The sequence below is a fragment of the Amphiura filiformis genome, unplaced genomic scaffold (genome assembly GCF_039555335.1).
Source record: "Amphiura filiformis unplaced genomic scaffold, Afil_fr2py scaffold_207, whole genome shotgun sequence".
Lineage (NCBI taxonomy): Eukaryota > Metazoa > Echinodermata > Ophiuroidea > Amphilepidida > Amphiuridae > Amphiura > Amphiura filiformis.
The window spans coordinates 1-15,195 of NW_027305671.1; the positions used below are offsets into that span (position 1 = coordinate 1).

Below are 15,195 nucleotides of genomic sequence, written 5' to 3' on the forward strand. Positions count from 1 at the left end.
CTGTTTCCATTGGGGTGTATGATTTTTAAAACGTCCAAAAAATAAGTTTTCCAACTGGATGCTCAACGCATTGGCACACCTCCACAGCCCTACCCACCCACACACCCAACAAAATCCCCGGGGGGGCACTTCAATTTGAAATGGATATAGGTGTAGGGCTGGCACTTTCGCACCCAGGGGCATTCGGTGAGAGCAAAATGTAAAAAATATGGGGTCATTGGGTGAGAGCATGATTTTTGGCATTCGGTGAGAGCAAAATGTAAAAAATATGGGGTCATTGGGTGAGAACATGACTTTTTTTTTTTAAACGGAATCTTTGGGTGAAAACCGAAACAGCGCCACAGAAACCTCGAAAATCGAATTTCTAGTTCTAAATGGCTTCAAATTTCTTTGTTTTGTTTTTCAAAATAAGTAACAAAATCAGTGATAAATGAAAGTTGCTGTTGAAATTGAACTTATAAGGGTCTTTGGGTGACAGATCAAATGGAAAAATAAGGGGTCTTTGGGTGACAGAGCATGTGTTCGTAAAAAAATACGGTGTCTTTGGGTGACAGCGATGCTGAAAAAGGGGGTCTTAACAGCCCTACATACGCGTCACCTCCAAAGTTGGAGTGCCCCCCCGGGGACAAAATCCTTATCCTCCACACCCTTACACACAACCATTGCTGAACATGTAGGGAATACAAGACAAATGTGATGTAGTTACTTCAATAACCATGAATTAATTGAATTAATCATAGCAACATTGACACACTAAATAATATTCGTTACGTTTCTTATGAACAAAGGATGGTGTGGGCATGTGTGGTCTAGTAGTAGAGGTCAGGCCTATGAAAGAGAGATAGGCACTCCGTTCACTGTTTAAATACAGGTTCGCCTCCTTTACCTTTTTCTTATGAAAATAGGATAGAGAAGAAAACATTTTTAATCAAATAACTGACAAGATCAACCATACACAAATCAAATTTTATTGGAAAAGATTTTTAGACACAGCTGATTAAAATATGTGTCTTGAATTTAACGAAAAATGTCACAGCTTATGTCACAGCTTTCAAAATGTGGCTGTACTATTATTTGTCTTCCCATTTCCATAAGTACTTTGCGGTTTTATCTGATTCAATGAATATGAAGAGGGCTTGCGATGCTTTTTTAAACATCACATCATGATGGCTTTTAATGTGTTGCCCACGTTACAACTTTATCAGAGGTGGCGACAATGCGTCCATAAATAAATGGGGTGACATATCTTTTGCATTTGCAGCACCGCATTTATGGAGTTTACTTCCTGAGCACATAAAATCGGCCAAAACTGTTGATGGTCTTAAAAAGAGATTTAAAACACACACATTAAAATGTGTACTGCCTATTATACATCAAAAATTTACTTTGTGTTTGAGCTCTTTTTCATCATTGTATATCTTCATGTTTTCTTTAAGTTTATAGTTTTGTTTTTCTTAATTTGTAAAAAGATATTAATTTATACAATATCAAAATTGAAACACTAAATAATACTCATTACATGTGTCTTATGGAAATAGGACAGAGCGAGAAGTAGAGCGACTGAATGTAGAATAAATCAAATAGCTGAAGTGATAAGATCAATCATAGAAAAATCAAATGTTATTTGCAAAAGAGCTTTATGTTTGTTATTCAAACGCAGCCATGACAGCTGGTCAAAATATGGGTCGAATAGAAATGTCATAATAACCTGTTGTAGAATACGTATACGGGCGTATTTTGTTTCACCCACAATAAGAAACTTAAGGCAATGGAACAGCAAACAAGTCGTCGTGTAAGAGCAAGAAATTCGTATATGCAACGGCTGCCTAATGTTATATTTTGAAATTGTATTGTAGAGGAATCTTATCTCATGAGGCATTGGGTTTTGTGGTTGTTCATCAGGGTTATTAAAGTTGATCCTGGAAGCACCTCAAGTCCCACTAACCTAAGTTATGACACCTTAAAAGCATGCTACAACCGGCAGCTATTGCACTTACGACTTACACTCAAATGACGAAATGTAATTATACAACTATGACAAATGGTCTATGCTATGATACACCTGTAGTATTCTTCTTCATGGCAGTCGGTATGACGTCATAGTTGTATCGTTAATGTACATTAAAGGCAGAGCAACTAGAATGGTTAAATGTATGGGAAGGAACCTTGTAACATGATTGACCCCCTTCATGTGTCCAAATATCTGCGTCCGACATATTCTTTGCAAATATACAGAAAAACAAACAATATGTTTCTGTCAATCAAAATATATGCTAACACAGAGACATGGCTATGTTATAGCCTATATAATTGACCGCTTTTTGAGGACGTAGAACAAGCAAAAACTAGTATAACTCTGTCAATAAGAAACATGCGTAAATACAGGGTCTCAAAATAATATAAGGGGATTAGCGCTGGGTCCCGACATATTCCTTGTTGAGAAATATAGCGAGGTTATTCAAACGAAGTGCCTAAGGTAGGAGTATTTTGTTTTGAAGTTTAACTAATAACCCACTTGACAAAACAAAAGGGAGACATTTTGTAGTAGTCGCTTACAAGCTCTTACACATGTCCTTCTTTTGATCGCCGAGTTTAAGCAACAAGACGCTGTTGGTGCAGTAACTAATCCGACGTTCGCGTTAAAGTAAATTTGAGCAAGAAATCCAATCGATATTTTCTGAAGTTGCAGTTGCAGTTGCAGTGAACTTTCAAACTTCATTTCGCAAACACTCTATTTAATATAAATTGTAATCATACGAATCACTAAATCTGGGACAAACAAACTATGAATTAACGGGGAAATGAATTGGAATTGAATTCATGACATATATAACAAAATTGACTTTCAATAATTACATTTTGTTGGAAAACGAAAACAACATTGTTTGTTACGGAAATATACTTTGATTTTGAATCTATCACAGAGGAAGTAGAGGTAAACACCCCTGAAGATGCACAATAAAACGGAAATAAGACCTCGTCGCGACAGGTGTTATGTGGAATTGACCATGACGCGAAAGTAAACATTACAAAGAGAGTGTGCCAAGTATATTGACAGTGATAGCTAAATGAGACATACAAGACGGTATTAAACATATTGACCGTTTATAAAGAGGCCCTACTCTTAAGCACACTTGAAATTGTTTAGTTTAAGGATTAATTTTTTTTTGTCAAAAATGATTAAGATGATCATGAAAATGACAGTAAGAAATCATCAGTGTGATAATTGTATTATGATTCTTTTATTGAAAGCCCGCGCCTTCGATGAGTTTTATCAATGGGTTATTCAAGTTGAAATACATACATCCCCAATGAAAGACATGGCCTTTTAAGGAAGATTAAAATAGAAATGTTTTCGATTTCACTCTGGTCTGCGCTCTTCTAACCACAGATTAATGGGTATGCTCTCCCGGAATATTGAGGTGGTTGGTCTTTGGGAGCTGACGGTGTACCTTGAACATTTTGAAAGGGGCTCTTTCGGAGCTGCGAACGGTCAAAATCAAGAGCTCTGTATTGGCTTTCTGCTTGAAAATAACCTGGAATAAACCTGAAATTGACTAATGATTATAATGAAGACGTATATCATGGGATGATGAATTGCCATCCGTTGGCTTTTCATAAACGACTGAGAGCACTGCGACATATCTAGAATAAAAATTTTATGTCTAACTATTACGTAATAGACAGGCATATAGATATGCTAAATTTCGACTACGGTTGGCTTCTCAAACTTTCTAGCATACTCTATAATCAAAGACAAAATTCAAAAGACTAGTTTGCGTCTGACGTCATCTGTCAATCAAACTCGAGCACGATTTGTTTACAAGTATCGTGATGTTGAGAGCTGAAAGCTGAAAGCAGGGCGCCTTATGGTTAATTATATAAACCGTCTCAAAAGTTAGGTCTTCATAGTAGGAAACAACTTTCTTTTCTGGGAGCATCATGTCAACAATGCCTAGAAAAGTTGCTGTAGTACGTAATTTCTCGCCTGTCTTTTTCTGAACAATAAAGAAACCAAAACTATTAAGAACATGAAATGCTCCAATTCTTATTTTATAATAATTATCTAAAGCAAACTCCGTAAACAAAGGCCTGAATTATGCATGATCATCTCGCCTGTGAGTGTACAGAAATACACTTAAAACGTATTCATTTTAAGACGTTTGCGCAAATTATAAGATTCTATTTGATGAATAACAACACAACGCCTCATCCATTGTCACATTTATAGCTTGTTATCTTTACCTTCGGGATATCAACTTCAAGGCGTCACCGTCTTGGCAAGCTTTCGTTTGAAGCGACTGACTGCAACTAAAACATATATCATAATCATGAACATTTGCTATGATAAAGTCATTTATGAATAATTGTGCTGTCAAATAAAGTCAAATGTGTTAACAAATCTCTGACAGGATAAAAAACATATCTAGAGAGCACTTGTGTTATCAAATTGTGTAATATATTAGTTGCCACTGCCTTGTAAAATCCTCACAACTTGAATTCCCTCCTGATATACTGAGATGACCAGATCACCAGGCTGTCATTATAACAAAAGGCAGTATATGACACAGATGGGTCCATGACAATACGTAAAATGCGGTATTTAGTTCCCAGGAAATGCGTTTTTCCTGAGGCAATTTATGATCAAATGTTGCTATAATACGTTTAAGTATGGTTTAAAGGTGAACCTCATTGAAAATAAAGTTATATATCAATGGAAAGCTTATGATGCCAGGAAGCAGAAAAGAATATTTTTTATTTGCCTAACGCACCAGGATAGACATAATCTCCATGCAAAGATTGGATATTGGCACCCCCCTAAATTACAAAACGAAATCGTTCAAATTGGGCGCTTTCGATGATGACGTCAACACGGGGACACACAGTTACTTCCGGGTTTGATTGTAAACACAATGTCCATGCATTACTGTGGCATGCATCGGGCCAATGCACGAACTCAGTCATTGCCAACTTACTTTACATGAAAAATATCTTCAATAAAATAAGAATAACACGAAGGAAACATCATGATCAAATCAAGAATGAAGTTCCTGAATAAAGTGTGTGGATTAAAAAATGGGAAAAGTGCTGGCCGGGATGATTTGGGATAGGCCAACCATCCACGATATGCAGGGAATATTACAGTAAAGCACGAAAGTAGTTAAGGTAGACTTTTTTCGAGTTGAGGTCAAAGGTCACGATGACGTCACTTCCGGGTCAAAGGTCAAGCGAGGTCAAAGGTCATGGGTCAAAGGTCACGATGACGTCACTTCCTGGTCAAAGGTCAACCGAGGTCAAAGGTCAACCGAGGTCAAAGGTCATGGGTCAAAGGTCACGATGACGTCACTTCCGTGTCAAAGGTCGCCAAAGATCGATTTGCATATTCATGAGATGGGCGTGGCTAATTTGAATATTCATGAGTTGGGCGTGGCTAATTAGCATATATGAATATTTACGAGCTGGGCGTGGCTAATTAGCATATATGATTATTCATGAGATGCTAATTAGCATGAATATTCACGAGGTAGGCGTGGAGAAACGTGACGTCATGATGTTGATCAATATGATGAAAGAGTCGCTTTCATTTTATTTCATTTTAATTCATTTTATTTCAATGTAATTTATTTCAGTTTAATTAATTTCGTTTGAATTACTTCATTTCATTCGAATCAATTAATATAAATTTTTTCATTTCGTTTTAATTTTATTTCATAACGATGTGTATATGTGCTAAAAATTACAAAACGTCGCATGACGTCATGATCAAAGTAATTTTCATATTCATGAGGGAGCGTGACGATGCATATTTAATGAGGGGCGTGTCGATGCATATTTAATGAGGGGTGTGAATGTTTCTAAAATGTTCTTTTCGCGTTTTAAAAATATTAACGAGACGCGATGTTTCAAATACGTGAACGGAGTGTATAAATAAGAGCGACCGAGTCTCGTTAACATCACTTTTCCTGAGATTTCAAGAGGATCGGATCGCAAGCCACGCATGATTACGGAGATCAGAGTAACGACTATCAACTGACTAAAATGACTTCGGAATGGAAAGAGGAGAGTGCCTTAGGAAAAGATATTAAAGCGTGGCGTAAACGGGAAAAAGCATCGCCGTATAAGAAACCTCACCCCTGGAACAACGCCCGATGAGACCAGCTGTATTATCCGACGAGATATTGAGGGTTCCTATTTCGGACAGCGATCGTTTCGTCGTCGTGCAATCTTTTAAAGGTAAAGTGTACGTGAACATCCGAGATTACTCCAGAGACCCCGTTACCCAAGAATGGACGGCCGGATTTCGACGAAAAGGGATAAATCTGACCCTGGATCAGTGGACGGCTTTGAAAGATGCCTCGCCCCAGATTGACGATGCCATACGGGCAATGGAGGATAAAGAAGGAGTTAATAATGAATTAGAAACGATTCTTTAATAAAAAATTCTAAAAATCAACACGGTTTTGTCTTCTTTGTTGTTTATTAACTAACTACAATGTTTACACGCATGCATTATAAACTAAATTCTACTTTTTAAAAGGTCGCACAATCTGATTTACTATATAATCCCCGTCGAGTACGTGTTGATTATCGTCGTACTGTAAATTCACAAACTCGTTGACCAGAACGTCGTTGATGTCCGCGTCTTTATGGAACATGCGGGTAATTTCGCGCATATCGTAACCGCGACATCGATGATAGAGGTAAAAGAGGCAGAATTGTCCGCATACGGTACTGAAATCTCCCTGCAATCTTTTATCGTTGTAAGAATAATTTTTGACATTGTTTTGTAGAAAATCCTCAAATTCTTCGGCTAACGATGGGGAGAATTACCGTAAGAGTCGAAAAAGTGCCCGTAATCTTCGTTTTGGAGGTAAAACGCCACCCAATGGCTACCCTCTTCTCGGCTACTGTCCGTATTGACGATGAAGGAGACGGGAAATGTTTCGATACGGTCGGGTAGTTTATCCCTGGGTAGGACCCCTCCGAAAGTTCGACGAACGACGTCGTCCGATTCGACGTTGCGAAGCAGCTCTACCGTATCCATCCTTAACGTTCAAAGTCAGCGATGACGTGTCTCGATTTGTTAATTTCCACCATGGAATCCCACTCGGCGTACACGATGAGATTGACGGTGTTGGGCAGCGGGTTCTGAAACTGTAGCTCTAGACGAATCGAACCGGTCTGTATAGGGTTCAAGTGAGCTCCGTCGGAAGCGTCGGGCGAAAGGTCGAAGGCGAACAAACTGTATCCGTCGGCAAACTCTTCACGATCGATAGGTACTCCGTGATCCTTGTGCAGGATGTTAGTACCCTGAAACAAGGTCTGGTACGCCATGATGTGATCCATGGCGTTGGGAGTGTCGAAACGAAGTCTGAGAGGTTTCCAAGGGATCGTCTCGCCGTTGCAGTGCAATGCCGCGTAATTGAGGTCGAAATGTTTAAAGTGGTACGGGTTCTGGGGGTACGTTCCGTTGTAGGCGGTGTTATCGACCATACCGAAGACGATACTTCTCGGCAATTGTCCCGTAAAAAGGCTCTCTCTGACGAAAGACAAGTTCCCCTGAGGTATGGAGAAACTTTTGACATCTACCCTCCGTATAGGATACTTGGCGGTGACTCCTCGCTCCAACTCTTTGGCGTGCTGCATCGTCAGGGTAGGATTAAGTTTGGCGGATCGAACCAGCAAGGTGGCGTCCATAATCTGAACCTTGTATTCGGGCTGGGCATCCAAGTCGTCGTCATTGGCGCGCAGGAGACAGAATGCGTTCTTGCTTCGGTGTAGTTTGAGTTTGAGTTCCACGCCGTTGAGCAGAAATTTTCCTGACAGAAGATGTCGGCGTGCAGCATTCCGACCATGTCCACCACTCGACTTTGTTGAGCAAATTGGTATCGTTTCTTCAAACCCAAGTTGGCTTGATTATCGGCGGCGGTTGGATTTGCGACGTCCATCCGGCCAGAGGTGTCCTTGTAGAAGAGCGAGCTGGTCAGTTGAGATTTCATCGCGTCCGAACCGTACGTCAACAGCGTCTCGATCATGGCGCGGTAAGGGTACGTGTTGGAAGCGACGCTCACCATCCTATCGTTCAAGTAGACGTCCACTTGATTGAACAAAGAGTGGAGAAAAAGGTTGGCGGGTCCGCACAGGGCATTGGCGGGTAGGTTGGTTCCATCGGGATTGACGATTTTCACTCGCAAGTACAGTTGAGTCTGGAAGAGATCCAAGTAGTTGTCCGGGGATCCGGGTACCGTAAATCCCAGGGGCCCATCGCTAGTCACGGCATTGAGGGGTTTAAATTCCACAAACTGACTACTCAAGATATCCGTCTGCGTGGGTGGCACGCTGAAGAGGTCCGTTTCGGACTTGGAACAAGGGCAAGAGTGATGATTAGCGACTGACATGTTGATTAACGGTCAAAGATATCCGGAGTTCTTTTAGATCTTTTCGCGATCCCGCCTCGCGAGGAAATGGTCGATTTTCCGTTCCGCTTGCGTTTTGTACCTTTTTGTCTCGATGGCTTCTTCCTGGCGATGTTCTTCACCGTTTCTAGACCTCGACGACGAGCCGCTTTTTTAAAATTCTGTCCTCTCAATACGTCTTGACCGATGTTCACGCTAGTACGTAGGGCTTCTTTTCCCAACGCTTTGGCCCCGCTCTTCAGGAAAGGGATGGCTGTACGGAACATACCGGAAAGGATGCTTCCTAATCCGTATCCTCTTTGCATCCTGGAGCCCCTAAACACCGGCATTTCGCTCCCTCCCCGAACGTAACCACCGTACTGTCTACCCACCATGTCACCTTTTAAAGTATTTGGTCTTGACGGGTCTGAAACAAAGTTTGGCGACGATCTTCCCGCGTTGAAACCGGATCTTCTCACCTGTATCTCGTCTGACGCGTACGGTAATAGTATCGAAATGTTTCATTCGAACTTTTACAAAATGCGGGGATTGGTAGGTTCGCGTGACGACGTCTCCGGAACCTTTTTTATCCATGTGAACGATGCGTAGAAGAGGCGCGAACGCGTCGCCAATGATCTGGTCTTCGATGATGTCCGTGTACAGGTAGAGGGAGTACATACCGGCGTTTAAATCGATCGGTAGATTGGCCTCGTGAGTACGTAGGAGACGAAATGACAGTAAACCGTGACCCTTCTCCACGAATCCTAGCATGGCCGCGAGTTCCGGGTGAAATTGTATGAAGGCGTTGTTTTTTAGTTTGACGCTGACTTTTTGAGTGTTCTTGTCCAAAACCAGTTTAATGTTGGATTTTCCGAGCGAATTTAAAAGTTCGTGCACTGCTAAGGACAACTCTTCCAGATCGTTGTAATAACCAGGCGGCACCCGTATCGTGTCGGAGTTTAATTCCGACCCATCCCCGCTGTAGAAGATTTCGTTGAAAGGTTCCGTGATGTTGTAGTAGGAAAGGGAAAGCTGATTTCCGTCAAAGCTACTTCCCATTCGCCGGATAGATCGATGGGTTTGAATAGTTTGGTGGTAAAATCGCTGAGAGTGTTGGAGGGGTAATAGTCGTAACTGCTGTTACTCGGCAACGTGACGTAAAACTCGTCGACCGCCATGTTCTCGTATTGAAATGTATTATTCGATATCCTGAAGATCCACGACCCAACTGTTAAATTTACCCGGCCAACCTAACCATTTGACGAAGTATTCGGTCGTTCCGTTCCGTTTTCTCTTTCTCAGAACTTTCTCCACCTTGAATAAATCGCCTTTGGCTTTGATTACTTTTTTGAATCTCCCAACCGTAAAATGTACCCTCGATTTCTTCTTCGTTAAAGTCTTTCAATACGTAAACGGGTATTCTTCTATCGATTCTCTCGGATACGACGAATAACTCTTCCGACCATTGAGGTAGATATCCTTTTCTGAATGGAAGTTTCTCCGTGGAAATACGTACGATATCGTCGGGATTGAACAATTTCTCCTTTTACGTCTTCTTCGAAGCAAGTGTCCGTACATGGTCTTCCACACGGCGCTTTCGTTGTCCTTGTTGACGCTGGCTGGGGCTCTTCGGATAGTTCTGTGATAGGCGTCGTTATACCCGCGCACCACATCTTGCAAGACGCGTTGATATTCGGATCCGTTCGTTTTCGTCAAGTGTCTAAAGATTCGACTTTTCAAAGTCCGATTAAACCTTTCCACGATGGAAGCTTTGGTATCTGGATTCTGAGTGGTGAAAAAATGTATTTTCTTTTCTTCGAACAATGCGCGCACGTGGGTGTTCAGGAATTCCTTCCTTTATCGCTCTGAATTTGGGTGGGTTGTCTTCCGCGATCGAAAATTCTTTTCAGCGCCGCGGCCACGGTCCGTCCTTTCTTGTCTTTCAGAGGTTCTACCCAGGCGTATTTGGAAAACACGTCGATGCATGTCAAAATGAATTTATAACCGCGATTAAATTTAGTCAGTCCGGGAAGCTCCACCAGATCCATCTGCCACGTCTGATCGATACCGTCCGAAAAGTAACTATTTCGGGAAACCGTCTTCTCGCCGGCTTGTGTAAAGTGTACGCGTCTTGAGCGAGGAGCCATTTCTCGACGTCCTTACGAGTTAATCCGACGCCATCTTCTTTAACCTTTCTGTACAATCTATCGATGCCCCCCAAACTGCCGGAACTCGACGGGTCGTAGTATATTCGTTTCAAGTAGGCATCCATTGCGAATCGCTGAAAAACACATTTAAATTCTACTCTACGGATTATCGCTAATCTTACTACTACTTTAAATAAATATCGATTAATCAAGTTCCCACAATTCCTCGTGAGGGAAAGTCTGACGACGCTTCTTAGATTTTCTTAGCTTCCGTTTCGGGGTGCTTTCTTCGACATGTTCGACGATCGATTTCCGTTCCCTCAAAAGATCGCGTCGTTTGGTATTGGCGATTAAAGATTCGGGGACGTTGTTACATACATACATACATACATAAAGGTGATTTAAGGCGCTTATGCAAAAAATTGATCTAAACGCACAAAACTACATTACCAACAACAAACAATAACCAGCCAGTGGAAAACAAGAAAAGTCAATGTAAAGACAAAATGAAAAATACTAAAAATTGTACAAGTGAGTTTTCAGCAGCTTTTTGAATTGTGGGAGAGAAGAAGCTTCCCGTACGTTCCGTGGCAGGCTGTTCCAGATGGACGGTCCAGCAGCTGTAAATGACTTATCACCACAGGTTAACTTGCACATGGGAATGTTTAGGAGAGTTCTGTCCAGGGCAGATCTTGTAACAGGGCCACTGGACGGTGTTGGCTTAAGACTAATTGAATCGATGAGGTATCGCGGAGCAGAGTCAATCAGGCACTTATAAATCAGAAGACAGAGTTTGAATTGGATGCGGTTGCTAATCGGAAGCCAATGAAGATTGTTCATGAGAGGTTTTGGATCAGTACGTCTAGGGACGGAGAAAATTAGCTTGGATGCTTTGTGTTGAAGGGATTGAAGGCGGCGAAGATCTTGAGACTTGAGTCCATAGAGAAGGCTGTTACCATAGTCCAAACGCGAAAGTATAAGGGCCCGGACAACATGATGTTTAGTGTCCGTATCCAAATGATGCTGTATTCTTCTGATGTTGCGAAGCTGGAGGTTGACAGAGGAAACGATGGAGTTCACCTGTTTTGTCATAGACATATGACTGTCAAAAATCACCCCGAGGTTACGCACATTTGGAGATGGTTTTATAATGCTTTGGCCAACTTTGAGTTCAAGATTCGGAAGCTTTTGAAGGCGATAATGGGATCCAGCAATGAAAAATTCTGTTTTGTCACTGTTCAGTTTGAGTTTATTTATATTCATCCAGTTTTGCAGTTCGTGGATACAGGCTTCAAGAGTTTGTAACGCCTTCTCAGCAGCGCCGGGATGTTAGGACAAAAGGAAACATACAATTGAGTATCGTCTGCATATATATGAAATGAGACATTATGTTTACGAATTATGTCCCCCACTGGCAAGGTATAAATAACAAACATCATTGGCCCAATCACAGAACCCTGTGGAACACCAAATACAAGAGGGCTTGAATTGGAAACACAACCATCAATAAATACACGACTACTTCTACAATTAAGATATGTACGAACCCATTGCAATACATTACCAGACAAACCAATTCTATCCTGTAAACGTTTGAGCATGATACCATGGTCGATGGTATCGAATGCCGCAGACAGATCTAAAAGTGCAAGAAGGACAACTTCCCTCTGTCTACGGCATTCAACACATCACTTTTCACCTTTAAGAGAGCGGTTTCAGTACTTGTGTTGGCTTTGTAAGCCGATTGATAGATTTCACCTAAATTACAGTCATTGATATGATTTGTTATTTGCTGAGTTACAACCTTTTCAATGAGTTTGGATATAAAAGACACATTTGATACCGGCCTGTAATTTTTAAGTTCATCATGATCAAGAGAAGATTTCTTAATGATAGGAGATATAACAGCTTTGCCAAGAGGTTCCGGGAAAATACCAGATGAGAGAGACACATTAATGATATGAGTAATTGATGGAATAAAACGCTCAATGTGGTCTTTCATCAACCAAGTAGGGATTGGATCAAGGATACAAGTACTGGTGGAGGAAGCATTGACAAGTTTGCAAACATCTTCCTCAAAGACCAACATGAAATCACTGAACACATGTTCAGTGCGGTAGTCAACAAATTGAGATTGGGTACCAGGATGCAAATCAAGACATTCTCTGATCGTGGTGACCTTATCATTGAAGAAAGTGGCAAACTGGTTGCACAAACTCACAGTGGAGTCTGAGGAAGGGAGGATCCGCGTATTTTGGTTCAGAAGGGTTTTTACATTCTCAAACATACCCTTGACATCGCTATTGGCAAATTTGTTTTGATAGAATTTAGCTTTCTCAGAATCAATAAGATTATTAACAGCATTCTTTTGATCAAGATAAGCTCGCTTATCCTCATCAGATCCGGTCTTGCGCCATTTACGTTCTAACTTTCTACGCACTTGCCTTTCTTCTTTGATAGTACTATTATACCATGGAAAGCGGGTTCTTACCGTGCGCATTTTAACAACCTCTGGGGCGTGGTGATCAAGAATATCCCGGACCTTGCTATCAAATAAGATAACCAAGTTGTCAATAGGATCATTAAGTTCAGTAAAGTATTCCAGTTCAGTAATAAGATCACTTCTAAATTGCTCGTTATCAATGAGTTTATAATTCCTTACTCTACTGGGTTTCTTGGTTTGAGGTGGCCTTTTCCGATTCAGGTAACAATGAACCATGCTATGGTCCGGCAGGAAAATGCCTTGAGAAAGACAATTGTGAACAAGATTATCTTCAGGTCTTGAAATAATCAAATCTAAAATGTTACCAGACCTGTGAGTGGGTTGGTTAACGTGTTGGTGAAACCCAGAGACCTCAAGGCATGTCAAAAATCGTCTGACATCAGATTTCCATGGTTTATTAACATGCACATTGAAATCCCCGAGTAACACAACCTTATTAGGGAACAAGGCTATCTCACCCATGAAATCCTCAAACTCATTAAGAAAGGTAGATGTTAATAATCCATTCTTTTTGGAATGAGGGGGTCTGTAGATGACAATATATTGAATGCCATAAGCCGGGTCAATTACAGAAGCAGATTCAAAGGTGGTAACACTATGTTGAAGCTGAACAGTGTGCAGTTTTAAAGAACTTTTTGAGATAATTGCAATGCCACCATGATCACTTGTACCTCTGGGTACATTAACAAACGAATACCCTGGAGGGCTACATTCACCAATTACAACATTATCATTCTGATTTAACCACGTTTCTGTTATAAACATAATGTCAACATTATCACCAATAAGGCAATCAGATACAGATGTAGTTTTATGTCTAACTGATGTGGGGTTCCATAAACGAATATTAAGACAGTCTCTTGTGTTGATGGATGTTGTGGGTCTACTTATTCTGGAATCAATATGTTCTGATGTAGGCCTTGATTTGAGTTTTTGCCACCTCTATTTCCACGGTGACGCCATCGTTTTCTCTTGTTAGTCTTTCGGGGTGGTGTAGATTCATGATGATGAGTTAAACATGGCTGCTTAAGAGATTAAGTGAGTCCAGTTTTTTACAGGTTTCAGTTGTTAGCGGGCAGTTGGTATAATTGGTAGTAGACAATCCACATAAGAAGAAAGCTGTGTATTGAAAACTTAATGTCATATTTGACTGAGATGATTTGGATGAGGGCTGATCACACTCCATATTGAAAATACATTGATTAGTCACTGGTAGTGGAGGATAATCACTTCCACTTGGTAGGATGATAAGTGGGTGATCAAGATGATAATAATGATCACCCCACTGGTAGTAAGTTGTAGTCAATAAGTTGTTTCCAGGCTGACTTGGTTGAGTAGGCAGATCAATCAACAGGTAACTGCATGATACTCTGTATACTGTCCATGTAGGCTCATAATAATACAGAAATGTTACCCAAAACAGGCACAAAATACAGAAAAATAGCCATCTATTTCTGTCTGTCTTGCCCATAGTGATGTTCTAGAGGTAAAACACTTCCATCAGTAAAAAGTTGATAACATATCATGGCCTGAATCAGCAGTAATGACTATGGTATTAGAGAGATCTGTGAAAGCAGCCTCTCGGCGCTGCAGCAGTATCTCTTTGTTGAGCGCTATAGCTTCGTTGAACGATTTCCACCCTACGGGATCTTCGTATCCTTTACGATTTCTCAGAGAGTCGTGGATGAGATCGACCAAGTTGGAGCCCTCGACTTTACTTCCCGACGCGATGATTTCTCCCGAAGGGGTCCAATCCAGATAGCCTTTGGACCGATTTCGTTTGAGATTGTTCATGAGAGATTTGGCTTTGGTCTTGAAGGAGGCCGGGACAGTTTCCAAAAGTTCCCTTTCCATCGCTTCGTCGACGCTCTTTACAGCTTCTTCTTTAATCTCCCCTTCTTCTTCTTTTTCTTCGTTCTTCATCCGTTTGACCGTAATGTTCAAAGGTTCTTTCGAACGACGTTTATCTTTTTAAGGAACCTTTGCAACGTCTGGTGGTAGAGTCGCATCATATCGTGCGTAGAGATCGGTGCGGTCAATGTGCGCTTCATATCCTTTTCCGTATCCCCTATTTTTTCATCGTCGTTTTTTTGGACGCGGTCATTGACCCTCTCCAGTTCCCGCGGATCGATCAGAATCATTTTCTTGG

General features: G+C 41.1%; 1 protein-coding gene across 1 annotated transcript; it reads right to left on the reverse strand.

Moving 5' to 3' along the window:
• Positions 1 to 12,182: 12,182 nt before the first annotated feature.
• Positions 12,183 to 13,811, reverse strand: LOC140145302 (uncharacterized). Its single transcript, XM_072167061.1, has one exon. It carries the CDS (start codon positions 13,809 to 13,811, stop codon positions 12,183 to 12,185), a length of 1,629 nt encoding a protein of 542 aa, XP_072023162.1.
• Positions 13,812 to 15,195: the final 1,384 nt, after the last annotated feature.